Source organism: Chondrus crispus, genomic scaffold, assembly GCF_000350225.1.
Source record: "Chondrus crispus Stackhouse genomic scaffold, scaffold_1, whole genome shotgun sequence".
Taxonomy (NCBI): domain Eukaryota; phylum Rhodophyta; class Florideophyceae; order Gigartinales; family Gigartinaceae; genus Chondrus; species Chondrus crispus.
In genome coordinates, this window is record NW_005178809.1 from 68,252 (window position 1) to 93,977 (window position 25,726).

Sequence of the window (25,726 nt, forward strand, 5' to 3'; positions counted from 1 at the left end):
TATCACATGAGCCGACACTTACCTTCTTTGATGGCTGCAGCTATGCTGTCCTTCTTCGCACTTGGATAAAAGCGGAGGGATCGCAGCAGTCCGCGGTACAGCTGCAAAGAGCTTATCGCTGGTCGGGCAGTAGACATGACAACAGCTGTCTGATGTCGACAAGTGAGCACTTTCGATGTGTTATTTACCGGAAAATGGAATGAAATGCTGATTCATGTGCAGCGACAGGTGATGTATTCCGCAGGCGTCAAGATGGATTTCCTAATGTGCATGCTGAGCTGCGAGAGGGTTTACGAGCAGGAAATCAGTTTCTTCCCCAAAATTAGGTCATTTTTTGAAGGCAAAACGTTGTAGCGACACATCATGTTGTCCTGCATGTTTTTCTCCCGCGGAGGTGCAGACCATTGCTGAACCAAATAGCGCATCACGGCCATCACAGGCATCTCCTCATCAGGAAGCATATTCAAACGCAACAAATACAGCATCAAATACAATGGATATGAATTAAAGCCCTTCACTCAACAGGTTACGAACGTGGAACTCCAGGTGGATTATAGAGTCCTGATGAGTGGAACGCTAATGGCCATCTGCGCGGCGCCAGGTGAACTCCTTCACGTGAGGAAAGCGATTAAGCATCGCCGTAACTAGGGCTGCTAAAGTCTGTTGATCGCCCCGGCAGCGGCACGATTACGAGCCCGTGGTTATCTGCGGATGATGTTCAAGTCAGAACATGTTTTGGCCCCATGCCGATGGTTTGTGGACTTGCATTCGATTGGTTTCGAAGCTCTCCAAAATTGTACTTTACACATTCCCGCTAAGAATCCCTATCTACAGACGATACCGGAGCTAGTTTCACCTTCATCTTCCCAAATTTGGGGCTGCTACCCGACGCACTGCCCCCATTTGGCAGAGCACTGGGTGTGCTAGACGTAAAGTCAGGATCAAAATTTGGCTCGGTATACCTCTCCCCTTCGTCGTCGTGATGCTTTCGCTTCTTTTTCCGCTTTTTGCGGCCCTCCTCACCTTCAAGGCGACGCTTCTTCTTTTTCTTCTTCTTTTTTCTCTTCATGTCAGCTTCAGCACCGTTGGGGGGATGTTCTGATCCTTTATTCGCATCTCGTGCAAGTTTTTCAGTCTCAGCCTCGCGAGCTTTTTGTCTCAGCTTCCCTTCTCTCCTTTGCTGCACAACTTTCTTGAAGAATTCGAAGTCTTCTTGATCCAGCGGATCCCAGTCAAAGGGAACCTTTTTCGGTAGCCCAGCTGCAACAGCCTTCGGGATAACCACAGAATTTCGAGGTACGCTATGCGGGATACCGACCACACTTTTCGGAATACTTAGGACGCTTCTTGGGATACCTGGCGTGCTTCTGGGAATACTAAAAGGTACACGATTGGGAATGCTCTTTGGTATTCCTTTGGACGAGCTCGCCTTAACGGTACTTTTCGGCACATCAGGAGACTTCTTCACCCGAGAAACGTTTGGCACGCTTTTTGGGATTGCTGACTTTGGCACGGCGGGGATGCTTTTCGGTATGCCAATCGAGATGGGCTTCTTGTCCAAATCAATGACGGGGACTGGTTGCGAGGCAGACACTCCTGAGGATGGCTTTTTGATTTCCGGTTCTGTCACAACTGTGCTCGCTAACTTTGGACGGGTGCCCCATGCGTCTACATCTATTGTCCCTCTACGGCTGTGATCTCGTCCTGACAAGGGCTCCGCAATTATGGCACTCTTCGGAAGTGACAGTTTTCTCTTGCCACTCTTCGCACTTTTGTTACTTTTTGATGCCTTTCCGCTCTTGGGAGCCTTCAGTAGTGACCCCTGCAGCTGAGGTCCTTGAACAATCGATGTGCTTCCGTTGGTCTGCAAGGGCACGACCTCTACTGCCTTAGCTACCGGTAATGAGTGTCCAGTTCGCCTGGCATGGGCATACTCCGAGCGCCTGAGAAGGCACACTGGCACTGCGATACCCCAAGCGACTTTTGCAAAGCGTAAGGCAGCCGCTCGCACCCTTGGATCGGCCTCTCCCACGCTCAACCGGAGAATCCGAGTGCAAAGCTGCATCGCCCGCTTCGTATGACGCCGTACCGCGAGTAGTAGAGGGGAGGATTCGACCCCCCATGAATCCGACATAGCTGCGTTGGTGAGAATGTCCAGCACTCTGTAACGAAAAGAAGGTGCTTCGATGAAACCCCATTTCGAGGATTCATCGTGCTCACGGCGGATACGATGCAAGTCTACAAGCTCCTCATAGGAACTATTGCGATCGCAGCGGCCTAACAACCACAATGCGACCTCGAGGTCTCCAGAGTAGGCTCTAGCAAGACATGACAGTGCCGCAAGACGGGTGTCATGAGCACACTCTCTTCGTGCAAGCGATTCAATACTTCGCAGAATGACAGGACGAGTCGAAAAGCGAGCCTGCAATATAGAGTGAGTTACTTTTCCGTTCTCTGTGCGATTCTGAAGTGCAAGCTTCGCCACTTCGATGTCGCACAAGGCATTCATCACTGCACATGAAACCAGGCCAGTCCTACGAGGGACCAGTTCCTCGATGGCCTTATACCTCTCCAGTTGCTTAGAAATTGAGTCAGTTGTCGAGCAGTTGTCCTCTCCAGCTTTGGCATGCTTCGGGTCCTCTAGGCATATCAGTCCTACCTTGCCACATGCCTTGATGAGGTCAGCCACGTAGTGGTCATCATCATAAGGATTGCGAGTGTTGTCGTTTGTAGACAGCATAAATGAAAGGAATTCAGTCGCTTCAATCGGTACAGACGTAGGTTGAAAATTCCCAACCTTCGGACTGTCCTCACGGGCATTCACAATCGCTCCAATCATAGCTCGCTTGACAAAGTAGTTCGCAAAGTTTGAGAAGTGATTTGGTCGAACCAACCCAAGCTTACCAGAACTGCTATCGAAGTAGAACTCACGGAAATATTTCAGAAGCATACCAAGCCCTCCTTTGTACGTTGCTAATACTCGTGCAGCTTCCGCACGCACTCGCCAATACAGTCGCTCATCTTCAACGATGACCAATAAGGCCTTGGCTGACGCTTCGCTCTTGAAACCCCGCAGTCCACGACATGCTTCTACCTGACCCATTGCGTCTCTTTCCCCCTTCACGAGCGCAGTCCACGAATCTTCGCTTTGCTTGAACACGACATCAATGCACCACTCAGCATCTGGGTCGATTCGAACCCAAAGCACGGGAGACGCACGCGCAGGATTTTCGTTGAACTCCTTCTCAGCTTGGGAGGCAGATTTGTGTTTTGCCCTATGCGAATGGCAGGGCACATCAATCACGACAAATGGATCTCTAATTTCGACCGTGTGCTCGGATGCTCCTTCTATCTCCATGACTCGTACGTGTAGACTACCAGTAAACACAAGGCCTTCTCGACCGTCATAAGTCTCTCCTTTAACAATTCCTTCCTGCTTCACTGCAAACTCAAGACAATGTCTCCTTGGGTTGTACTGATAGCCAATCCGTAACCGGGGAACCCCTGTCGATGCGGCCCAGAGCCTTACGAGGCTCCGGAGATCTGTTCCGCAAATCGCTCTTAACCGCTTCAAAAATGGCCCAACGCTGACCCCTTGCAAGGCTTCGTCGAAACCACTTGAAACGACACTGGATGAGCCGCTTTGTTCTGGATCCTTCCCTGTCAAATCAATAAGCGTACGATCTCGCCGCCTTTCAATGGTCATCGGAAGACGTACCCGATTGTCGTCCAGCATCTCAAGAGCTTTTTCTTGGAAAGTATCGAATACTCTCACTAAAGATGCAATGATGCTCCGACCCTCCGCGACAATGTCGCGTAGTGCTCGCTTCAATACATCGCACCCGATCCTCTTTTCAATCATATACACAATGACATGAGATCTCCTCTTCACAGAATCGAGCGTCTCGTCTGTTACACGATTAATCTTGACGTCTGACAAATCGACGGATTTTTCTTGTCTGAGCATGTCCATGAGGTCCATGATACGGAACCGATACCAATTTCGACCGAGAATTGCGCCGAGCCCGAGAGTGGTGACATGAGCAGCAAGGCCACATATGAGCCAGTCATCTTCGGCCTGCCGTGGACGAAGAAAGCGACCAAAATACGACATGACGAGGCCCGACATGACCGCCTCCCTCGCGATGAATGCTTCATCAATTGATCTAGAATCATGCAGAATATCTCCAGAATAAACGACAACACCTCCAGCCCCTGTAGTGGTTGTGCCCGCATTTCTTCCAAGAGAACCTACGAACACGTGTTTGAACGAACTCGTCGGGGGGTCTGCTCCGAAATAGTCCCGACAGAACGCTAGGGCCTTCGCGAAAAGCGGAGGGCATGTATGTACAAGTTCGCGCGCAAGGCCAGGAAGGCAGAAATATGTAACAGTCTTTGACAAAGCTGGGTCTGGTAAAGGGACGAAATCTCCGACTGCGATGACAACCTCTGAAGCATGGGCCGGTGCGAGTAGCCGGTACTTGAAGACTTTTATGGGATCGTCAGTAGGGAACTCTGAATCGTTCCCTGCGGTGTAGATAACAGTCTCTGTGAGTTCGCCTGAGGCGATGACGAGTAAACTTGACTTGACAGCAATGTCAAAGTCAAACAGATAACGATCGCACCATTGCATTGAGTCAATGCAGGGCATCCAGAAACGTGCCATGCCAAACCTGCTATCGGTGAGCATATAAACAGGATCGATGACAGGGTTTGAGGCATCTTGATTTCCGAAATACACGGCACCTGCGCTTGGTTCGTAGGCTTCGTAGTCTATCCTAAGAGTCAATACTGGGAGATGTTCAAGGGGAAGGGCAGGGACGGCAGTGAATTCCGGGGGATTCTGAATGAGATCTGCATCAGGGCTAGCCTTTTGAAAAGCTTCTGTTAATTCGTCAATGATGTCAGCAGAAATGGCGGCCGGTAAATCAACAACCAGCTCTCCTTGTATGGCAGACGCATCCTCGCGCAATCGAACGCTGTGTTCGATGTTGGCAACTCTGTGACGGGCGGTATCGGAGGAAACCGCAGCGAGAAGCTTATCATCATCCAGTGGACTGACGATGCGGAACGAAGCCGGTTTGTCGTTAATGAGGCATGAGGTGACGCGGCAGCGGCGCAAATTGAGAGCGATGTTGACGAACTGATTGCTGAGCGCGCAAAACTCGAATTTGGCTGTACCAGCGATAGTTCGGCGGTCGAGGTCGATGCGAAGCTTGACATGCTCGCGTATGATGCGCCATCCTCGCGCTAGTTCAAGCTGATGAAAGACAGGTGGTTTTGACTTGTCCGTTTTCGCAGACGCTACCATGGCGGTAGAGGAGGGCAGGCGAGTGCGTCCCTAAGGCAGCAGATGTGGGGTAACGGGTGGGCAAGACTGGTGCTGCAGGTAAGGTAGCACACGCACGCGGCGAACGCGGAAGCGTAACCGCAACCGTCTGACGCCGGTGCGGTCCAGCACTTGCATGCGGTTGTATGGCGCGGGGCGCCACGAATGCTACGTTTGTTCGACAAGCGTGGAGGCGCAGCGCACGAAAATCCTAAGCCGCGGCTGGCGATATGGGCAAGGACTTGGAGAGCGGTGCAGGCGGGGAAAGCAAGGACGCGTAGGTCCTGGAGGTGGCGAAATTGCGATGGAATTGTGGCAGAGTGGGCGTTCTACCAGATGCTCTGGCTTGAACGTGCGGAACTCAATGTGTCGTTGCCTCGGCGAGCCTGAGTAGGTAGATGAGCGTCGTTTCCAGATGGCAGACGGAACAAAAAAAAGGAAAAAGCGTAGTTCGCAGAGATCGATTTTTTCAAAAAAGTCTTGTCCAATCTCAATTGGGTAGAACTGACTATTGTGTAGTGTGATTGGTGGAGCGGTCGTGGGGCGAAAGTATCAAGATGATTTATAACTCAACGAAATCAGGTGGTTTCGAAATCTTGAATTCTAGATATTTTTAGATATTCTCTGGGGAGTACGCGTGTACTGAGTGGGTCACAAAAACGGGCATTTACCAGGCCTCCAGTGACCGATCGGTCCCCCTTGGCTCCAGAAAATTTGGAGCGGTAGTGGTCTTCCCTTGCAGTATTCTGTGCGAGCATGCGATGCAGCCGTCGTACGTGCCCCCCATGGACCCAGCAGACTACTGCACAGTATTTTTGCTTAACGTAGAGAAAAAGCTGGCGACAGCATTTTCCAGCCCGCGCAAACCTCGTCGTCTCCCTCAAGGTGTTCGCTTTCCGTCTTTAACCTCCACCAAGTGAAAGTCAGGAAAGCGAAAACCACAACGTGCACTACTCGCAGTCCTCACCATGAATCGCGGCATGGCAAACCGTCGCATGAAACGGGAGCTGGAGCTTCTCTCGCGCGGGGGCGCAGCTCCCGGCATTGCGGCCTGGCCTCGAGACGAAGGTAATCGTCTGGACGTTCTGGATGCAGAAATACGAGGCGCGTCAGATACCCCTTATGAAGGAGGAATTTTTCGTCTAGAGGTTGTGATCCCTGCCGAATACCCCCTGAAGCCACCGCGGGTGCGCTTTATGACCAAGATATACCACCCTAACATTGATAGTCAGGGACGAATTTGTCTGGATAGTCTCAACATGCCGCCCAAGGGGGCGTGGAAACCATCGCTTAATGTATCAACACTTCTTACGACGATTCAGGCGCTCATGTCAGAGCCAAATGGAGATGATGGTCTCATGGTGGAAATCACGGAAGAGTTTAGAAGAAGGCCAGAAGTATTTCGGAATAAGGCCAGAGAGTGCACCCGGAAATATGCTTGCGGGGAAGTAGCCGTGAGGGGAATGAGTCTGGATGGAGACAAAGCGGACGTTGTGTCAGGGGATACAGAAGAGCCGGACGTGGCGGAGAACCGCGAGGGGGAGAGCGGAGATGCAGAAAATCAGGACGAGGACGAAATTCGGCCCGTTAAGGGGGCATTGAGCGAAGAGGGAGCGGTTACGAGTCGATTGAGGAAGAAGCCGAGGTATTCATGAGGGTGGAAGCAGGGGACGGAGATTAGTTCTTAGGGCGCTGCCACTACTGCGGATGTGTCAGGAAATTGTCACTAACAGAAGATGGTGAGACGTCCGACAAGGAAGAGGGTAGGCATGTTGGGACTCGGCAGCATGTTGACATCCTGGAGGATGGTAATTGCACAGCAAAACAAGCCTGAAGCTCGATGCCAATGGGAGCAAACAGTAGCTCGAGACTGGATTGGGCGACGTGCTTGAGGGTGAGGCACAGACCGATGGCTGGCCGGGCCGTTGCCACAGCGAGACAAGGGTAAATACTGTAGATATCAAGGGTTTTGCGAAGGGCCTTGCAGAGCGTGCTTACGTCACGGAGGAGTCACAGACACAAGTGCCAAAGCCCTGGCATAGGGCCAACGCACTCGCTTTAAATGCAGCTGCTTTAGGTATTACACGTGTAACGTAATTGATCTTCAGAAGGAATCACGTGACTTGGCCCGTCAGTGAGAGATCTTTTCGTACTTGTCAAAAGCAAGCTGGATGATCACTATGGTATCTTGATGAGATTGGTCGAAATATTTCAGTACACTCTTTTCATGACGATATATATTTCGAATAGTCTTGGCCACGCAGCGACAACTTTGTGTAAGGCCGGTCACAGTCACCGACCTCACATTTTGTGGGAAATAGGGCCCGTTTTCGCGGGCGAGCCACATGTTTCGCTTCTTGCTTTTTCTCCACCACCCCATGCAGCATCATCCTCGCACTGCCCTTGTTTCTATCCTTTTTTTTCTTGTCTTTTTCCGTGGCATCCCTCCTTACCCCAAACAGCGCAACATGTACAGACGGAACAACCCTTTCTTCACACAGCCCCTTCCGCCCTCACCTCCGCGCACCCCCAGCGAGCGCTTCCTCATCCTCTCATAACAGAGGCTCCGCTCCCCTTCGCATTTCACAATCGCTACGGCCCATCACCAGATTCTATTCCCCTGCACCATGCCACGTTTGTGAGCGCCCCCATCCACACCCCGCCTACCTGTCCCCTCTCCATCCCAGGCATATCGCAATCAACATGCCGAACTCCATGTATCTCAACCATCTTTTCCAGCAAATCGACGGAGACCAAACCCAACCCCCTCCTCTTCAGACTCCTGTCACTGCCTCCCACCCCCTTCCCGCCCATCTCTCCCCCACCGTTCCGCCGGACTCGCACCCCAAACCCACAAACGACGAAGCCGAATACGACGAAAACGAAAACGACGACGACGATGACGACGACGACGACGACACCAAGCCCCAGCCCATTGTCGGCAAGAAGCGCAAACAGGAGCTCCATCGCAGGCACTCCAAGCGCTACAGAGACAACCTCGGCGAGCTCTTCCAGAACCTCGAGCAGCTTCTCCCAAAGGTCGTCCCAGGTTGCAAACTCAAAACGAAAAGCCAGATCATCGCAAATAGCGTCCAGGCAGTCAAGAGACTCCGAACAGAGGTGTCCGCACTGGAAATGCAGTTTGTTTTATCAAGCCCGGCGAATCGAACAAAGTGGGTCGAGGACACCGTTCAGGCCGCCACTTGCTTCCAGGCTGTTACTGAGCCTTTCATGCGTCTTCTAGTAGGTATCCAACGATGGAAGCATTCCGAGCTGTGGTGTCGCTACGAAGTCAATTTGCTTCCGGATGGCACTGACAGCGGTGCTCCCGTCATCAACCCCACCAACACCGTCCACGACCTTGGCCCGTTGTCCTCGAAAAAGTTTTTCCTCAAGCTGGACAGAACCGTGTCTGTGCATGACATCACAGCTTCCACTGTTCCGGAAGCGTACAGGATGTTTTCGAAAATCTCTCACATGGCCACCTTTGTCAATGGTGATGATAGTATAGTCGGCCGCACCGCGTCCAAGTTGTCGCCCGAGTGGATCGACTTGAGAGATCCCGAGGCTTGTCACGGGTTCAAGAGAGGAGAGGCGGCGAGACAGTGTGGGTTCACGACCTGCTTTGCACTCCCGTTTCTCGTCAGAGGACATGTATTCGCTTCCATTCTTTTTTATGATGACCAACAGCGCTTTGATGCCGGCCCAGATATTAATATTGCACAGGATATTGCAAGTTGTCTTGGAAATTGTTATGGCGCGTCGGCTGCTCAAAGTTCAGATTAGCCTCCCCGCAGCGTAAAGAAAATTTATTGAAGGTGCTACGAAAAGAACACGTTTTATGAGTTCAGCGCGCGCAGTGGATATCATGAGGACCGTCACCGCAGGATGCACACAGCCGGACACAAAAAGGGAGCCGCAAAAGCAGCCAAGGGCCCCTAGGGTAGAAGGGAGCACTTTTCATCGTCTTCAGCCACCCAAACAGAATAGTCCATCAAATCACAGCGAACAGCCTCTCTCCCTTGATACCATGAAGTCGAATCTGTGGGTCCCAGGTTGTCCCTCGCGGCATCCAAAATCGAAGGCCGAACATCAGCCCCAAGACCTTGGTGTTGTGGCTTCATTTCAAGCACGCTCTTCTTACGCCCACGCCCGCGAAGTTCATGAACGGGGCTACGTGTTGTCGTGATTGTTAGAAAACGGGAGAGAAAAACGGCGTCCGTTTAAAGAACTGATAAGCATAAAGAGAGATGATTGCACATACCTTGTTGGCAGCGGGATGTAGGTTAGCTTCCATGTGTCCACCGGCACTAGATCCGCACGATTCACATGCACATGCGACACCACCGGCTCCGAAAAACGAACCCTCCGCCTCCCACGGCTCTTTCGAATATCAGGAGCCACTCTATCGAATAGCCGGGAGGCACATGTAGGGGGCGGTAAAGAGTTTCTCTTCTTGCCGTAAGTGAGCATGTGTACGTCAGGCAAAGATTGTTTTGCGATTCAGTGCTTAGAGCGATGTTCTGACGACAAAACAAGGACGGTGTGAAAGCGACAACAGCGGAATGCACTTTGGCCGTTGGCGGGAGGAGGAAGACACTGCCTTTTTGATCGTTTATTCAAGACAATTTCAGTGGTGTCTCCAACTGAAGGACTGTCAAGTTGATGAGCGAGAGTTGCTTCTAGTTGTAGCTTCAAGGTGTGTCTCGCAAGAGAGTCCCTTCCAGATTCTCTTTCGTGACAGACGTTCCACAGGGGATGACTGCAATGAGTGGAACAGATAAAAAGTCGCAAAATCAAGTAGTCAACGGTGGAGTTGTCACTTTTCAAATGCATGGAGCGGGTAGGATTGAAGAGAAAGCATTTCGTGGTTGGAGGAAAGGGCCTCTAGTGGAAAGAATGTTTTCGCGTTTATCTGAATTCCACTGCTGTACTGTTTGTTTACTTCGAGTGCGTGAAATTTATCGGTTCAGTTCTTGCTAACTAAAAAGCAGTTCTAAACGAAAGAAACGGCTTACCCGATGAGCAATGGTTTCTTCTATAGCAGGCTCACTGTCGTGATCGAGCCACCTCCGAGAACGCTACTGTAGTTGATGGGCTTCGTGATTTTTGAATATTTTATCGCTTGTACGTCACGAGCAAGTGAAGGCGGCGGCGTAAGCGGATGAAAGAATCTCGGAATATGACATCATACCCGAACTCCCCTTCACAGTGTACACACCTCCATTCTTTCGCAGAAGGACTCTCTGTGACTCATCCTCAACCATGGAAGCTGAGAAAGAGAAATGCGAGGAGACGCTCTCAAAGTTTTCGGCCTCGCTAGACGAACTCGAGGGCGCGGTGCGCCCAGTCCTCGTGGCAGTAGACAAACTTCGCGCCGCCGCGAGCGACGATGAGCTTGACGCCATGTCTCGTTCGCAGCTGCACATCACGCTGTGCTACGTTACAAACGTGCTATTCTGCATGTACCTGCGCACGCAAGGCATCGACCCGCTTGTCCACCCGGTCGTCGACGACATCACACGCGTGCAGGAGGCCTTCATGCGAATGCGGAAAGTCGAGGCAGGCTTGTCAGCAGACCACCAACCCAAGCCCGATAGGGATCGCAGAAGACATATTGAGATTGCGAAGAAGAATGCGGCTAAGCTGGCGGCGTTGGTGTTCCCGGAGGAGGGCGATTTGCTCAGAGCTCTTTACAGGCAGAAGAAGAGGCAGAGAGTGACTAATCTCGACTCAGATGAGGAGGATGAAGAGGAGAGTGATATTCCAGAACCGGAGGACGATGATGACCTCGCGCATGTGCGAAATACAAAGGAGGACCTTGACGAGCACGCTGAGATGCTTGAGAAGAAGGGCAAGAAGGAAGCAAAGAGCAAGTCCAGAAAAGAGCATACGAAGGCTAAGAAAGAAGAGCGCAAAGAAAGAAAAGAGAAGAAGAAGCGAAAGAAAAGTGAAAAATGATATCCTTGTTCCGCGGGACGTCAGGCGTTTACGATGTGAAGGCAACTGCAGTGTTAGAAAATATGTACAGTACATGAGTAAGTCATGGACGAGAAGCTCAGTGACCGGAATGGCCCGTCGTCTTCCTATAAGTCGAATATGTATGAAACGTATTGGTTATCGTGTTGCCTCAATAATAGCCATCGGACTTGCCTGCCTTGCCGCTCGTGTTGCTGCCTTGCACATGTAGCCTGGTCGACGAACTTCCACTATTTCCATCTCTGTTGTTACCTTGTGCTTTAGAATCCCACATGGCTTCTGCCCTTGTCGCGATAGCGCTTGGGTGATTCTCATCAAAACAGCTCTCTACCTCTCTATAGTCTTGCAATCCTCGCTCGAGAGCTTTGTCGAACGCCCTCATTTCGCTCTCGCTGAGTGAAAGGACTGGACCACCATCCTTTTCAAGAGAGCTTTTCTCTCGTCCAAAAGCTCTGTTGGCAGCGAGTGCTTCATTCATTATCCTTTTAGCATCATCTTTGTACTGCAAGATGTCATCGTACGCGTCATTGGAAGCTGTCATGTGCTCTGTGGGGGAAGTCTCTTGTCTAGGCTGCGCCTGCGTTCTTGACACGGTCGATTGGCTCGCCTGAGGCACGTTAGCTGCGCCAAGAGTCGTTGGCGTCGAATTTGAGTGCTCTCCTTGCGCGGCTAATTCTTCTTGAGATTGCTCTAAATTTGCAGGCATTACAGGTTCTTTTGTTCCATCTGGAAGTATGCGCCACACCAAAACTTCAGCGGGGTTTGTTGGAGTCGAATTGGAGCGCTCTCCTGGCGGAGTGATTTCTTCGTGGAATTGCTCTAGGTTTGCCGGCATGACAGGCTCTTGCGTTCCATCGGGAAGTACTCGCCACACCAAAATATCAGCGGGATTCGATTGAGTTTTTTGTTCCGCTATAGTTGGACCCGCTGTCGATGGAGGTACTGCACTCTTTGCATGAATTTTCACTTCTGCAGGCGCAGGGGATACTGGTGACGGCGCTTGGACAGTTGCATGCGAGTCAATGCCCAAAAAGCGGCCTAACGAGAAATGGGGAACCAAATCCAAAAGCTCGGCCGGGAGCTTGTTCATTTCCCCAAGGGCGACAGAAGCCGCGATCTTAGCGGTAACAGGCGCGAGCAAGATGCCGTTGCGATAGTAGCCAGTGGCAATGCTCATGTTCCCAAATTCTGACATGCCCAACACAGGCATCAGGTCCGGCGTGGCAGGTCTGAGGCCGCTCCACACTTCCTTAAACTCATACTCTGCCATGGCCGGCACGTACTCAACGGCAGCGCCAAGCAGCTTAGCCATACCCCCCGCGGTGTTTTTGAGATCGTACTGGCCGTCCTCGACGGTGGCACCGACAAAAAACGTGCGGCCATCATCCTTCGGCACAATATACGCCTTCTTCCCGTGTAGCACATGGCGGAGGACCTCTGCATGGGCATCCGGGGCGCGAAGGGCGAGCATCTGCCCCTTGACGGGTTTGACGGGCAGCGGAGGCAACAATTCGCGTGACCAGGCACCCGCGGCAAGGACGAAGTGCCCCCCTTTGACAACGTCTCCCTCGCTGGTCAGGACGCCGTCGACGCGCGACGCATCTGACGACACGACGAGGCGGCGGGCCGGGGCGCGGTCCCTGATGACGACGCCGAGCTTGTCGCAGGCGGCGCGTAAGGCGGCCATGAGGCGGCGGTTGTCGACGTGGGCTTCGGAGGGGACGCGCTTCGCGGCGACGACGTTCGGCCCCAGCAAGGGCTCAACGGCGGCGAGATGATCACGGCGCAGCCAGTGCAGGGAGGAGGGATCGGCGAGGTGCTCGCCATGCAGACGCGGAAGAAGGAAGTCGGAAGAGGACACGTAGCACGGGTCAATTCCGGTGAGATGGTGGAGGGCGGTGGTGAAGGCGGGGTAGAGGGAGCGGGAGTTGGCGGCTAGGGCGTCGAGAGGGGCTGGGAGCGTTTCGCTAAGAGGGGCTAGCATACCGGCGGCAGCTAGGCCGGCGGGAGGGCGCGGAGAGGAGAGAATTGTGACGGAGGCGCCACGGAGGGAGAGCTCGTGGGCAATTGAGAGACCGGCTAGGCCGGCGCCGATTATTACGACATCGCGGTGCGTGCAGAGGGTGGCTGGACGGGGGGCGTGGCGGGCACGCAGGGGGGGTAGTCGAGGATGAGGGAGAGGGAGCGGGCGAAGGAACGTGGAAGAGATGGAGGATGAAGGGAGAGCGGAGGGAGACAGGAAGGCGACCATGGTGGAGAAGTTGAGGTCGGCCGGGAGATGGGACATGCGACCGAGGTTGGTTTTTCCAGATGCGAAGCGCAAGAGCGCAGAGAAGGCAGACCGAGGTCATGAATCGATGTGTTGAGGAGCCCCGTGATCTCTGGGGTTGGGCGACTGCGGTTGGATGGGGATGACTCCGCAGCCTGGGCGTCGATTGGCTTGTTTTGTACTTTACAGTTGAAGGCGATGGGTTGCTGTAATCAATATATGGAAGGCACTGGACTATTCTACAGTGGCAACCTCTGTACAGTACTCTGTACCCGCACAACAGGAGTACAATAGTGCCAGTTATGTTGCAGAAAACGGGCACGCAGCTTCCATGCATCGTTGTACACGTCACCGTACACATGCACCCTCGATGCACACACGTCACCGGAAACGAGTGTGCTGTACAGTAGCTTACTCGGTCTGTCACGATGCGAGGACCAGCTGAAAAGCAAGTGGAGCGCGCTTTGCTGAGAGTTGAAAATCAGCACTCCGCCTCCTCGTCCTTTCGTACCACAAGCCGGGCAGCGTTCATGTTGGGGAGCACGCTCGTCGCAAGAATACACGCGTCGTCTCCATTGTCCTGGCCCCTTCAAAAACGATGTGAACTGTGACCGTCACAGTTCTGTGCAACGATCTTTCCATTCGAGGAGCACCGCCTCCGCATCTTTTGCTCCCACCTGTCGCAGGGATTCATCTCCCCATGAATACTATGCACGAACCCTCCTTGTCCGCCAACAAGCCACAAGCCCTATGGAAGCGCGTCTTCGCCCTCATCGGCCTGCCCTGCCTTATCTCCGTAGCCGCTATAGACCCCGGCAACCTCGAAGTTGATTTGCAGGCCGGTCATCTACTCGGCTACCGCCTGATCTGGGCCCTTTTGCTCTCCTCCATTATTGGCTTTGTCTTGCAGGCTCTTGCTGCTCGCCTCACTCTCCGCACTGGCAACCATCTTGCAGAGCTTTGTGCAAAAGCTTATGCTCATGACCGAGTCCTCTCCCTCACCATTTTTGCCTTTGCTGAACTCTCTATTGTCGCTTTCGACCTCGCCGAGGTCGTCGGTACTGCCATCGCCCTCCAGCTCCTCTTCGGCTGGCCGCTATGGCTAGGCATGATCCTCTCTGCACTGGACACCATGCTTGTGCTCTACCTCCAGCGCCGCGGTCTCACCACGGTTGAAATCCTCATCGAAGGCATGCTCTTCATCCTTGCTGCCTGCCTTATCTACGAGTTTGCACTCTCGCGTCCATCCGCGGCCGGCATGTTCTATGGAACGTTCGTCCCGACGCTCGGCGACCGCCCGCAAGAAGCAGCCATTCTTGCTATCGGCATCCTCGGCTCAGTCATTATGGCCCACAACCTCTTCCTTCACAGCTGGCTCATCAAGCACCGCAGCCTCAATGACGGCCCTCTTCTAATCCCGCCAACCCTGGCGAGCATCAACGACGAGTGCCGCTACGCCACTATTGAAACGGCTGCCATCTTTTTCGCAACCTTCCTGATCAACACTATTGCTCTTTCTGTCACGGCTGCCCTTCCAGATAAGGTACTCGCCAGCATCGATGAAATTGGTCTCCGGGATGCGGGCGCCCTGTTCAGAAACTTTTTGCCTGGTGAGTTCGCATCTACCGCATGGGGTGTCGCCTTGCTTGCTAGTGGGCATGCCGCAACGGTAACCGGGACGCTAGCGAGTCAGGTAGTGTGTGAAGGGTTTCTTGACATCCGAGAGGGCTCGAGCCCCGCAGGCATCGTGTTGGCTACGCGTGCTGTAGCTATTATCCCCGCTTTGGCTGGGGCGCTCATCGCAGGGCAAGAGGGGGCTGATCGGTTGGTGGTGCTATCTCAAGTGGTGCTCTCTTTAGCGTTGCCGTTTGTCGTCATCCCGCTGTTTAAAGTGCTTGCAGTGACAGAGGGAGAGAAGGGAGGAGGGCAATGGCTTGTTCGAGCGGGGTACGTTTCTTTTGCAGTATTGATCGTGTCGAATGGTTTTGCTGTCGCTGGGATTGGGGCGCAGGTCAGAGAAGAGGCTGGCGGAAATAGTTTTCCGTTGATAGTGCTGGGGTCGGTGGTGGTTGTGGCTGTTGGGCTTATTGTGAATCTACTTCAAACGCCGCCTCAGTTGGAAGAGATCGACTTGGGGGTGAATCGGGGTTCAGAGTCTGCGGAGAGGAGCGCGTTAGCATCAGAGGCGACGTCGACGTATTCTTAAGCAGGGCAGAAGATATGACCTCTACATGACCTCTTCCACTCACAGGAGCGGTATCCGTGACGTGGAGGTATGGCAAGGTGACCATGAGAAGTTGACATGGTGCTGCAATGTTGTACAGTAACGGTACTGTACAGCTCGGACACTACAGTAGTACACTCTTGTTACAGTAGTTCAATATTTACAGTAGTATCAAAATGAATTATTTTATGTGACATCGGAAGGAAGGATGCAGCTGACGATGCATGTGTGGCGACGACCTGGATACCCTTACACGTGTGCATGTTGTCCAATAATAATGACCTAATAATGCCTCATCAGCTCTGGGAGTGCAGGTGCGTCAACGTTTTTCGTTTTTACGCAATGTGCCATTGCTGGTTGAAATGGATCCCGTTTATGTGACCTCCACCTCGTCATCCTCCTTCTCCCCCTCCACTTATCCTCAACAGCTTCCTCAAGGGCACATTGTCTATTCACTGTGGCCCATCTCGCATTCCCTCACCAGCCAACGCACAGCATAGTGGGCCTACCCCACAAGAATCCTCAAGAGGTCTGCGCCCTTATACTCCCATGTCCTCGTCGCCTTACATGGCCTCCCCACTACCGTCCCCATCCCCCCCTTCCCTCTCCACGACCGACCTCACCAACCGCGCCAACCTTCTTACGCTCGCACCCTCGCCTTCCGTCGCCATGGCGCACCCGTTCACTAACACGGTCGCTCGCGGCACACGCCCCGCCATGCAACTAATCTACGACCTGCGTGCGTGTGGCGTTGAGCGCGAAATCGCCATCCCGCAAGTCGCCGTTATTGGCGACCAGTCCTCCGGCAAGGTACGCACCCAATCCCCTCGATTCCATTTGTACCAACTTGCCTGTCCCTTGTTAACACTCTCCCTTCTTCCAGTCGAGTGTCCTAGAAGCCATCTGTTCCGTCCCTCTGCCGCGAGGAGCCGGTTTGACCACCCGCTGCGCCATCGAGCTGCGGCTGTCAGACGTCCATCCGGATGATCTTCATCTGCCCCCGGATACACCCCGCCCGGAGAGGGACATGTTTTGGGTTGGAAGCATTTTTACCTCCGTCGACTCTGGACAAGTCCCAATTGAGAAGAAGGACGACCTTGAGCAGGCTATTGCCGCAAAAGCAAAGTCGCTGACGAACTCCAGGCATGCGGGAGGCTTTTCGAATGAACGTGTCATAGTCCAGATTGCTGCTTCAGGCTCGCCTAATCTTACTATTATCGACTTGCCCGGTATCATTCGGACAAAGACTTTTGGGTAAGCTTGCTGCTTTCTTTGTTGCTGTCTTGTTTTTTTATTTTTATTTGCACCTAGTGGTTTGCAAGCTGCACGGAGAAAAGCTAACCGCGATATTAACAGTGATTTTCTCACAACGTCGTTGCCTTTCGTGGAAAGTCAAAACTCGAACGCCATCCGCGAGGTGACTAATCTCATTCGAGGTTACATAAGTCAGGAGCGCACCGTAATGTTGGTCGTCGTCCCCGCTACACAAGACGTCGCCACAATTGAGGCGTTGGAGTGGGCGGCCAGGTCGGACCCGTCGGGCGAGCGGACCATCGGGGTCATCACTAAGCCCGACCTGATTGATGACGGAGCGGAAGAGGAAGTCGGTGTCGTTCTCTCGAATAAGCGAAAGCCACTAAAGCTTGGCTATGTCATGGTCAAGAATCGAAGCCAAAGGGAGGTCGAGGAACACGTTTCCGTGCGCGAGGCGAGAAAGAGTGAGGCCGAATTTTTTGCTCAACATCGAGTCTTTTCGACTATGTCAAAGGATTTGTTTGGGGTTGAGAAGTTGGTGAGAAAGCTCACGGATGTCCTCGTGTCTCGCGTTTATAATGCGCTTCCTGGGATGCGCGAGGAGATTTCTTCGAAACTGGAGACGACAAGGAAGGAGCTTGACGAGCTAGGTCGAGGCGCCGGCGAGACTTCATCAGAGGCAAGTATGACTCTCATGCGCATTGTGTTTGAGTACAACAATTTGCTTACTGAATCGACTGTCGGACGGTATGTGGACAAGCGATTGTGGGCTCCTTCGATTCGCCTTTGTACGCGAGTGCGGGATTTGTATGACACATTTAAGGCGAGCGTAGAGAGCACGCGTCCACCTTTTGAAGGAGACAGCGCTTTTATTGACGAAGTGGAGAGCGATATCCGTAGTTCTCGTGGACGGGAGCTTCCGGGATTCCTCAACTCGAGGATTTTTGAATCGCGAGTGGCGCGCTACGTTGAGGATTGGCGTACCGCCTCGAACAAGCTTGTCGCCGATGTGCGAAAGGCCGCGGCTGAAGTGGCCAACGATATTTTAAGTTTGTTAGCACCGGAGTTTCCGGGGTTGAGACATAAGATGCATGAAATCATTAGCGAAGTTTTGCAAAGGCTCGAAAGGGAAGCGAGGGAGGAGATCAAGGCTTTGTTTGATCGCGAGGTGGGACAACCGTTCACGATGAATGATCAGTTCCTGGCGGCTGTGAACGAGAAGCGTTTGGATCGATTTGACCAGGCTGTGCAGATCGCTCTTTCGCGTACAGGTCGTGACATGCGGGGGAACATTCGGGAAAAGGCCGTAACAGACATGCTTCGGGCGTGGTACCAAAGCTACTATTGCTCGGGCAGCAAAAACAGACTGCGGGCTGAAGCGGAGGACATGGCTACTATGCTGGGTTGTTATTGGGACGTATCCTCCAAAAGGTTCGTGGACAACCAAGTAATGGTAGTGGACACTAATATTATTCGACCGCTTGCGCAGGAGGTGCATGTTACGATGAATGAGCTGGTGGTCAAGGTCGGAACTTCGCAGCAAATGCTGGAGAGGTTGCTGAGAGAGGATGTGGAGACAGTTCAGAGGAGACGGGCGCTCTCTGGACAGCGGGAGCGGCTTACCAAGGCTTTGGAGTTAATCGATCAGTTCTAGTGTGCCGAAGACAGGCCGTGATGCATGCGGCGGTAACATGAAGTAGGGCGCGAGTTCAGCGGCGTATTATCAGACCCGAAAGGACGACTAACTTAATTAAAGGAGGGATCGAACTTGTTATGGGATGTGGGAGGGTCTTAGTGGCCGCCGCGTGACTGATACTCGGGGCGGCCGTGGTACTCCTCCAGACGATTAGTTTTGGCGACAGGGAACGAGACAGGACCGGTTTTGCACGAAGCGTTGCGGATTCCCACCTAGCATTAATAGTCGCCCATGATGGGAATGGATCAAGACTACTCAGGGGATATGGCAAATCGCAATCAGAGGATGAGTACAGGCGCGATGTGAGATCTGATGGCGACGCTTCTGGGCGACGGTACAGATTCGCTTCGGGCTTGTCTCACGCTCGACTGTGACAGGAGTTGGGCAAATATCGAAGGGACGCGGTTGATGTTGTCGATTTTGATGGTCTGTCGGGTTCGGTGTGCAAAACGAGCGACGGGAAGCACATGTTACCGCCGGCGACAGGATTTATATACTGTACTGAAGGGTAGCAGGACGTTGCAGAGACTGCGAAGGTCGTCCACAATCAAAATACACGTGTAATGTGCGAGAGCTCTACGGCGAATGTAAAGGCTTCAAGAAATGGAAGTTTTCGTGAAATGGAGGTTTTTTTATGAAATGGAGGTTTTTGTGAAATGAAGGGAAATAACTTGCGAATGGTTCACAAGTCTCCGGAAATGGAGAGCTTAGAGAAAGACAGGTTGTCCAACGGGAGCATGAAAGGTCGAAGTTGAAGGAAACAGGGAAGAATTTCCAGAATTTGGAGGGAGACGTGCGTTTGTGGCGGTCGTCGTGGCCCAGGGGGCAAAGCTGCATGGTCAGGATCACACGTCGAAGTGGCTTGATAAGAGTCATAAAAGTTATCGAAAAAGCAGCAGGCAGGTTAAGGGCGCACGCGCCAATGGCTGACAATCATAAATCTGATGCAACGTGATCCAATCATGGCGCGTCGCGTCAGCCAATAACAAGCTAGACGACACCACCCCCAGCGAGTCCCGTTGTGCATCGGCGCCCCTACCCAGCTGTATTTATACGCCCCCACTTGCCCTCCCGTAAGCGCCCATTTGCTCGTGCGCTCCCCTATCGCATCCCATCCCGTCACTCTAAATCCTTCAAAATTTTCCCAACGCTTCTTCCCCTGCTCCCGTTGCTTCATGGGCGGTACATCCGGTGCCACCCGCCTCGACGGCCTCCTCTCTTTACTTGATTCCGGCTCCAATGCAGGCGTTCGGAAAATGGCCGCAGCACAGGTCGGCGATCTCGTCGCTGCCCATCCCTCCGAGACGAGGCCCGTCCTTAGACGCGTGCGCAGGCTGCTAAAATCCACAACTTGGGAGACAAGGATTGCTGCCAGCCACGCTATCGCCGCTATCGCAGAACATGCGCCCAGATTCGTCCCAGCCCTGCCAAAGCTTGAACCAGTCAAGGATGAGCAACTCAAGAATGAGCCTACGTCTATGTCTCTTGTTAAAGTCGATGCAAAAGAACATGCCGCCCTCACTATCCAGGCCCACTCTTCTATTCCCCCAAACCCCATTGTCGATTCGGGATTGCAGTTTGACAAACTAGATATTGAAAAGCTCATGGCGGGCGGCGCAATGCTTTTCGGTTCTTCCGGCGATGAGTACAAATCCGAAGAGACTAACATCGCCGCCCAACGCGCAAAGCTCAAGGCAGATCTGGGTCTGGATGATCGGTTCTCTTCAGGTGACATGCTTGGTCTCAAAGACGAAGATCTTGCTATATCCAAGATGCCTGTCACCAACGGTCTCCCACCCACAAACGTCCCCGCTACAGCTGATGTCGTCGCAGAGATGGAGCCCCAAGGTCTCAGTGCGCGCGAGCGAAATAGAAAAAAACGCGAAGCGAAAAAGCGAGCTCGCATGGGAGGTACCTCTGCTTCCCGCCCGAGCAAGCGCCCACGGACATCGGACAGTGAGTCAGCCCCTGACGACGGTGGTGCACCAGAGGTGTTCTCCTTGAGAGATTTGTCCACGCAAAGAGACGAAGAGGATGAAGAATTCGAGCGCGAGTTTGGATATAATTTTTGGGACTTTCAAGCCACTTGCGAGGTGTTCAAACAGAGTTTGCTCGAGCCGCGCTGGGAATGGAGACACGGGGCTGCGATTGGACTACGCGAGATTCTCATGCGCCACGCTACAAGCGCTGGCCGATGTTCACCAGGTCAACTGGGCGATCACGAGAACGCCAGGTGGCTTGAGGATGTGTGCTGTCGACTGCTCTGCGTCCTAGCTATGGACCGCTTTGGCGATTTCGTAGGCGACGCTGTTGTCGCCCCCGTGCGTGAGGCTGCCGCTATGACTATCGGTGCATCGTCACGCGCCCTGTCACCCGAAGATACTCGCCACTTGATCGCTCGTATTTTCTTTTTGCTCACGACGCAAAGCAGCTCTCAATGGGAGGTGCGCCACGCTGCTCTTCTCGGTGCGCGCTATATCCTAGCCGTGAAAGACGAGATGGCGGAGGAATTGATTCGCCTCTCTTTTCAAAGTATCACGGACGGCCTAAGGGACCAGGATGACGACGTGCGTGCTGTCGCCGCGGAGGCATTGCTGCCTGTTGTCCATCAGCTCATTGCTTTCATGCCTCACCAGGTCCCCGGTCTTGTCACTACTCTCTGGGATGCCTTACTTGACCTTGACGACATAAGCGCCTCCACGAGCAGTGTACTGCGTCTCCTTTCTGAAATTACAAAACATCCCCCACACACGGACTGCAATCTGTTATGGTTAGACCCGGAAGCCTTAAAGGAGGATTTTGATGAAGGCGAAGAAGAAGCGATTAGTCTGAATGGAAAGCGCGACCACAAGAAGGTAGACACCATGTCTGCCACCTTACTCGAAATTGTGCCTCGGCTATGGCCTTTTCTGCGACATAACTCCAAGTCCGTACGTCGGGCAGCCATTGAATTACTGGAAACCCTAACTAAGAATTTTGACAATGATGAGCTTTTGACTTGGGTTGTGCCTCTCTTCTCAGACTTGGTATCGCGACTCTTCCGGAATATTCTGCTCGAGCCCGAAAATGATACTCTGGAAATTTCGCAGAGAGTGTGGAAGAGAATACTTTTACCATTTGTGAGGAATCAAAGCTCAACTCGGGTCTTGGTACGGACAGCTGGGCAGATGCTGAAGCACTGGATGCAGGTATCCGCTCAGGAGACCAGGGCTGAAGCTTCTGTTTACGATGAAAGCCGTAACAGACCAAAGGAAACTCCAGCAGCTCGGCGAAGAAAGGCAGCCGCAGCTCGTCGGGCGGCCAAAGCGAGAAAAGCAGGGCGTGGCAAGAGCGTCATTCCCCACACCGTCCACGATGGAGATTCTGCTCCAATCAGTGAAGGTCCTTATGACGGCGTATTGATGCAGCAACACGCAGCTGAGGCGCTCGGTTTTGTCGCATCTCTGTGGCCACCCAACGATTTTTCAATTGATGCGCAACTCTTTGAGTCTATGCGAAGTCCATTTGCAAATGCAAGGCGGCTGGCATGCGACATTTGCACGCACTGGGCCGAGTTGTCCCATTCTCCCAACTTTGTATTCTCAGAAAGAATTCGTTCTTCACTTGAAAACGAGGTGTTGTCAAAGGGTGGCTGCGTTTACGCCGAGGTAGGATCGTCGGTGGGATCGTTTTTCACAGATTCCCTAGCGTTTTTGAACACCGTTCCAGAATCAATGATTGGGGGAGTCATCGATACATCAAGCCTGAAAATTTTCTGTATGGAGGGAAAGAAGGCTGTCATGGCTCGTGACTCTCCATCCGCTGCTGTGTGTGCAAGATCGATCAAGACTCATATGACTGCACTTGTTACTGGCGACACATGGGAGTACCTCCACACTTCCTTACGATCTGGTGGTATGCAGAAGAGAAAGCTTGAGTCATTGGAATCTCTGCGTATGCGGATACTGTCGTCTATCGGGTATACTGGGGTGCGAGAAGACTCCAGTAGAATTGCTCTGACTGCCAGTGCTACTTCTGCACTCGTGTCATCCACTGGAACCGCTCTACCCGATAAGGTTGCCCCCTTTATCAAGTCTCTTATGGCTGCATTGCGGACTTCCAAAAATCCTCACCTTCAAACTCAAGCAACGATTGCGCTGTCAAAGTTGGCCCTTCGATTGTCGGAGAGGGAATCGCAGAAACCTCTTTCGCTAATGATGAAGAACTTGATGAAGTATCTAACGACAGAGCAGCAAACAAGTGAAAAGCTCATCTTCCTTTCGGCTAAATCTCGGAATGCAGTTGAACTTGACGGTCCCGCCCTGGCGAAAAGAGGAGCTCTGTTCGCTTTCAACCAATTTTGCAAACGCTTTGGGGCTCAACTGTTCGAGAAGCTGCCGTGGTTGTGGAACAGAATCAGAAATGCAATGACATCCTACGATCCAACGGTTACTAACGAAGAGATCAACCAGGCAATGATTGTGCTGCGGGCGATAGTTGGACATGTCTCAGCTCAACTTCACGAAGTTATTGCCTCTCTCTTGCCGTGTATTGTCACTATTTGTGCTGCCCCTCACGACGCGTATTCCAGGCATGCTCCCCAATGTCTTGCGGACGTTGTCGCTGCTATCCCTGGAGATGGTATGCAAAACGTGATTTCAGGATTGGTTCCTCTACTCTCAGGACGTCAAGACCAAAAGGACGCAGATATTTCAGCGCGACGGGGAGCGGCGAAGGCGTTACGGGCTGTGGTGGACAGAATGGGCGCCGAGTTAATTCCCTATGCCGCGTTTATGGTCGTTCCAATGATGACCAGAATGGTTGATGAGGATGAAATTGTCCGGAAAGCGGCAGCAGGTGTTTTTGGCACTTTGGTTCGTTTGATGCCATTGGAAGGCGGAGCTCCGGACGATCCTCGCATGAGCCAAGCTATGGCAGAGGAGAGAAAAACAGCAAGAACGTTTCTGGGGCAGTTGCTCGGCACTGAACCACGCTCTCACTATGAGTTACCAGTGTCCATTGGGGACGGCATCACTCTACGTAAATATCAGCAGGAGTGCTTGGACTGGTTGGCGTTCCTCAATCGATACGAGCTGCACGGTGCGCTCTGCGACGACATGGGACTGGGCAAAACCCTAATGACGCTTTGCATCATTGCCGGGGACTTTGTTAATGGTTCACGCGAAGGTTCAGCGTTCCCAGCCCTTGTTGCATGCCCCAGCACAATCGTTGCTCATTGGTGTGAGGAGGCGCAGCGGTTTTTCGGGCATGTGCTACCATCTATCGTTCAGTACTCCGGTTCGCCCAGAGAAAGGGCACGGCTGAGAGGGGGCTGGAATTTGTCTCAAAGTGCGCTTGTCGTGACAAGCTATGACGTCTTGAGCAACGACCTACGGTTTTTCGAAAATGTTAGGTGGAATTATGTTGTTCTTGACGAAGGTCATGTTATCAAGAACCCGAAGACAAGAGTGGCCAAGGCTGTGCGGTCTCTCTCCGCTCGGCACAGATTAGTTTTGACAGGAACGCCGATCCAAAATTCTGTTCTCGAGCTTTGGGCAATGTTTGACTTTCTAATGCCCGGATTCCTTGGCTCTGAGAAGAGTTTCAAGGACACTTTTGCCAAGCCAATCATGGCGTCTAGAGAGGGCAAATGCAACGAGACTGATCAGGAGAGAGGTATGGTAGCTACCGAGGCACTGCACAGACAAGTCCTTCCGTTCGTACTGCGACGTCTGAAAGATGATGTTCTTGATGAGCTGCCACCCAAGATTATGCAAGATTACTACTGCGTTCTAACTCCTCTCCAGAAGCGCTTGTACGAGGACTTCCAATCTGAAATGAGTGCAAATGGAAACCTGGGCTCTTCCGGGGGCAAGTCTTCGGGCGGAACGCATGTCTTTACGGCTCTCAACTACATGCGAAGATTGTGCAGTCATCCAAAGCTCGTGCTTTCTAGAGACCATCCGGAATACGAAGCCGTTCACAAAGAGCTCCGCACCGAGGGTAAGACCATCAACGATATTGACTCGAGTGCTAAGCTTGTTGGACTGATGAATGTGCTCAAGGAATGTGGCATTGGAAACCAAGAATCAGGAATCCGCGACTCAGGTGGCCACAGAGTCTTGATTTTTGCTCAGCTAAAGAATATGCTTGATATCGTGGAGAAGGACTTGTTCAAGGTTCACATGCCTGATGTCACATATCTGCGACTTGACGGCTCTGTCGAAACCTCGAAACGTCAACCGATTGTCACAAGATTCAATGCTGATCCCACAATTGATTGCTTGCTCTTGACAACGCATGTGGGTGGACTCGGGCTGAATCTCACAGGTGCTGATACAGTTATTTTCCTTGAACACGATTGGAACCCCACAAAGGATCTTCAGGCAATGGACAGGGCTCATAGGATGGGGCAGAAGCGCACTGTGAATGTCTACCGACTAATTGCCCGAGGGACGCTAGAAGAGAAGATTATGGGTATCCAGAAATTTAAGACACACATTGCGAACACTGTCGTGAACAGAGAAAATTCCAACTTGCAGAGCATGAACACAGATCAGTTGCTAGATTTGTTCAAGGTAGAGGATGAGGACTCTGCAGAGGCAATGACTTCGGACGATGCCGCCGCTGGAACCGGCAAGGGGATGAAGGCTGCCCTTTCTGGCCTTGGTGAACTTTGGGAGGAGAAGCAATACGAAGATGAGTTCGATATGGAAAATTTCCTCTCAGGAATGCAATCGCGCTCATAACACTGCTTGTTCGCGAGCAAGCGCTGTGGAGAATACATGGCTAAATTTATACGTAGTTTTCTGTAGGCGTTGTAACATAGAGAAGGTAATCAAGCATATAAGCCGGGACTGAACCCCGGATTGTTTGGCCGCCCATCACACTTAGCTTCTAACATATTTATAAGTTCATGGCAATACTTTTTCGAAGGAGAACTAACCGTAAACCCTACCATCACCAGTCCATTCACGCCTGTACAATATCTAAAAC

General features: G+C 52.5%; 10 protein-coding genes; 6 read left to right on the forward strand and 4 right to left on the reverse strand.

Annotated features, from left to right (window-relative positions):
- Positions 1 to 776: 776 nt before the first annotated feature.
- Positions 777 to 5,311, reverse strand: CHC_T00001324001 (hypothetical protein). XM_005711684.1 is given in 2 exon segments: positions 777 to 814; positions 815 to 5,311. 1 exon segment carries the CDS (start codon positions 5,309 to 5,311, stop codon positions 815 to 817), a length of 4,497 nt encoding a protein of 1,498 aa, XP_005711741.1. The 3' UTR covers positions 777 to 814.
- A 30-nt stretch (positions 5,312 to 5,341) lies between these two features.
- On the reverse strand, positions 5,342 to 5,467 carry CHC_T00001325001 (hypothetical protein). The gene has a single exon (XM_005711685.1). It carries the CDS (start codon positions 5,465 to 5,467, stop codon positions 5,342 to 5,344), a length of 126 nt encoding a protein of 41 aa, XP_005711742.1.
- Positions 5,468 to 6,297: 830 nt separating this feature from the next.
- On the forward strand, positions 6,298 to 6,984 carry CHC_T00001326001 (hypothetical protein). Its single transcript, XM_005711686.1, has one exon. It carries the CDS (start codon positions 6,298 to 6,300, stop codon positions 6,982 to 6,984), a length of 687 nt encoding a protein of 228 aa, XP_005711743.1.
- Positions 6,985 to 8,044: 1,060 nt separating this feature from the next.
- Positions 8,045 to 9,146, forward strand: CHC_T00001327001 (hypothetical protein). XM_005711687.1 is given in 2 exon segments: positions 8,045 to 9,115; positions 9,116 to 9,146. The coding sequence occupies 1 exon segment, from the start codon at positions 8,045 to 8,047 to the stop codon at positions 9,113 to 9,115; it is 1,071 nt and encodes a 356-aa protein (XP_005711744.1). The 3' UTR covers positions 9,116 to 9,146.
- A 51-nt stretch (positions 9,147 to 9,197) lies between these two features.
- On the forward strand, positions 9,198 to 9,518 carry CHC_T00001328001 (hypothetical protein). The gene has a single exon (XM_005711688.1). It carries the CDS (start codon positions 9,198 to 9,200, stop codon positions 9,516 to 9,518), a length of 321 nt encoding a protein of 106 aa, XP_005711745.1.
- A 3-nt stretch (positions 9,519 to 9,521) lies between these two features.
- On the reverse strand, positions 9,522 to 9,626 carry CHC_T00001329001 (hypothetical protein). The gene has a single exon (XM_005711689.1). The coding sequence runs from the start codon at positions 9,624 to 9,626 to the stop codon at positions 9,522 to 9,524; it is 105 nt and encodes a 34-aa protein (XP_005711746.1).
- A 1,833-nt stretch (positions 9,627 to 11,459) lies between these two features.
- Positions 11,460 to 13,595, reverse strand: CHC_T00001330001 (hypothetical protein). Its single transcript, XM_005711690.1, has one exon. The coding sequence runs from the start codon at positions 13,593 to 13,595 to the stop codon at positions 11,460 to 11,462; it is 2,136 nt and encodes a 711-aa protein (XP_005711747.1).
- A 682-nt stretch (positions 13,596 to 14,277) lies between these two features.
- Positions 14,278 to 16,003, forward strand: CHC_T00001331001 (hypothetical protein). XM_005711691.1 is given in 2 exon segments: positions 14,278 to 15,783; positions 15,784 to 16,003. The coding sequence occupies 1 exon segment, from the start codon at positions 14,278 to 14,280 to the stop codon at positions 15,781 to 15,783; it is 1,506 nt and encodes a 501-aa protein (XP_005711748.1). The 3' UTR covers positions 15,784 to 16,003.
- Positions 16,004 to 16,470: 467 nt separating this feature from the next.
- On the forward strand, positions 16,471 to 18,709 carry CHC_T00001332001 (hypothetical protein). Its single transcript, XM_005711692.1, has 4 exons — positions 16,471 to 16,611; positions 16,685 to 17,055; positions 17,194 to 18,625; positions 18,683 to 18,709. The coding sequence occupies exons 1-4, from the start codon at positions 16,471 to 16,473 to the stop codon at positions 18,707 to 18,709; spliced, it is 1,971 nt and encodes a 656-aa protein (XP_005711749.1).
- Positions 18,710 to 19,926: 1,217 nt separating this feature from the next.
- CHC_T00001333001 (hypothetical protein) lies at positions 19,927 to 25,723 on the forward strand. Its single transcript, XM_005711693.1, has 6 exons — positions 19,927 to 20,244; positions 20,329 to 21,466; positions 21,572 to 21,988; positions 22,112 to 22,596; positions 22,663 to 25,471; positions 25,698 to 25,723. The coding sequence occupies exons 1-6, from the start codon at positions 19,927 to 19,929 to the stop codon at positions 25,721 to 25,723; spliced, it is 5,193 nt and encodes a 1,730-aa protein (XP_005711750.1).
- The last annotated feature ends 3 nt before the right edge of the window (positions 25,724 to 25,726 follow it).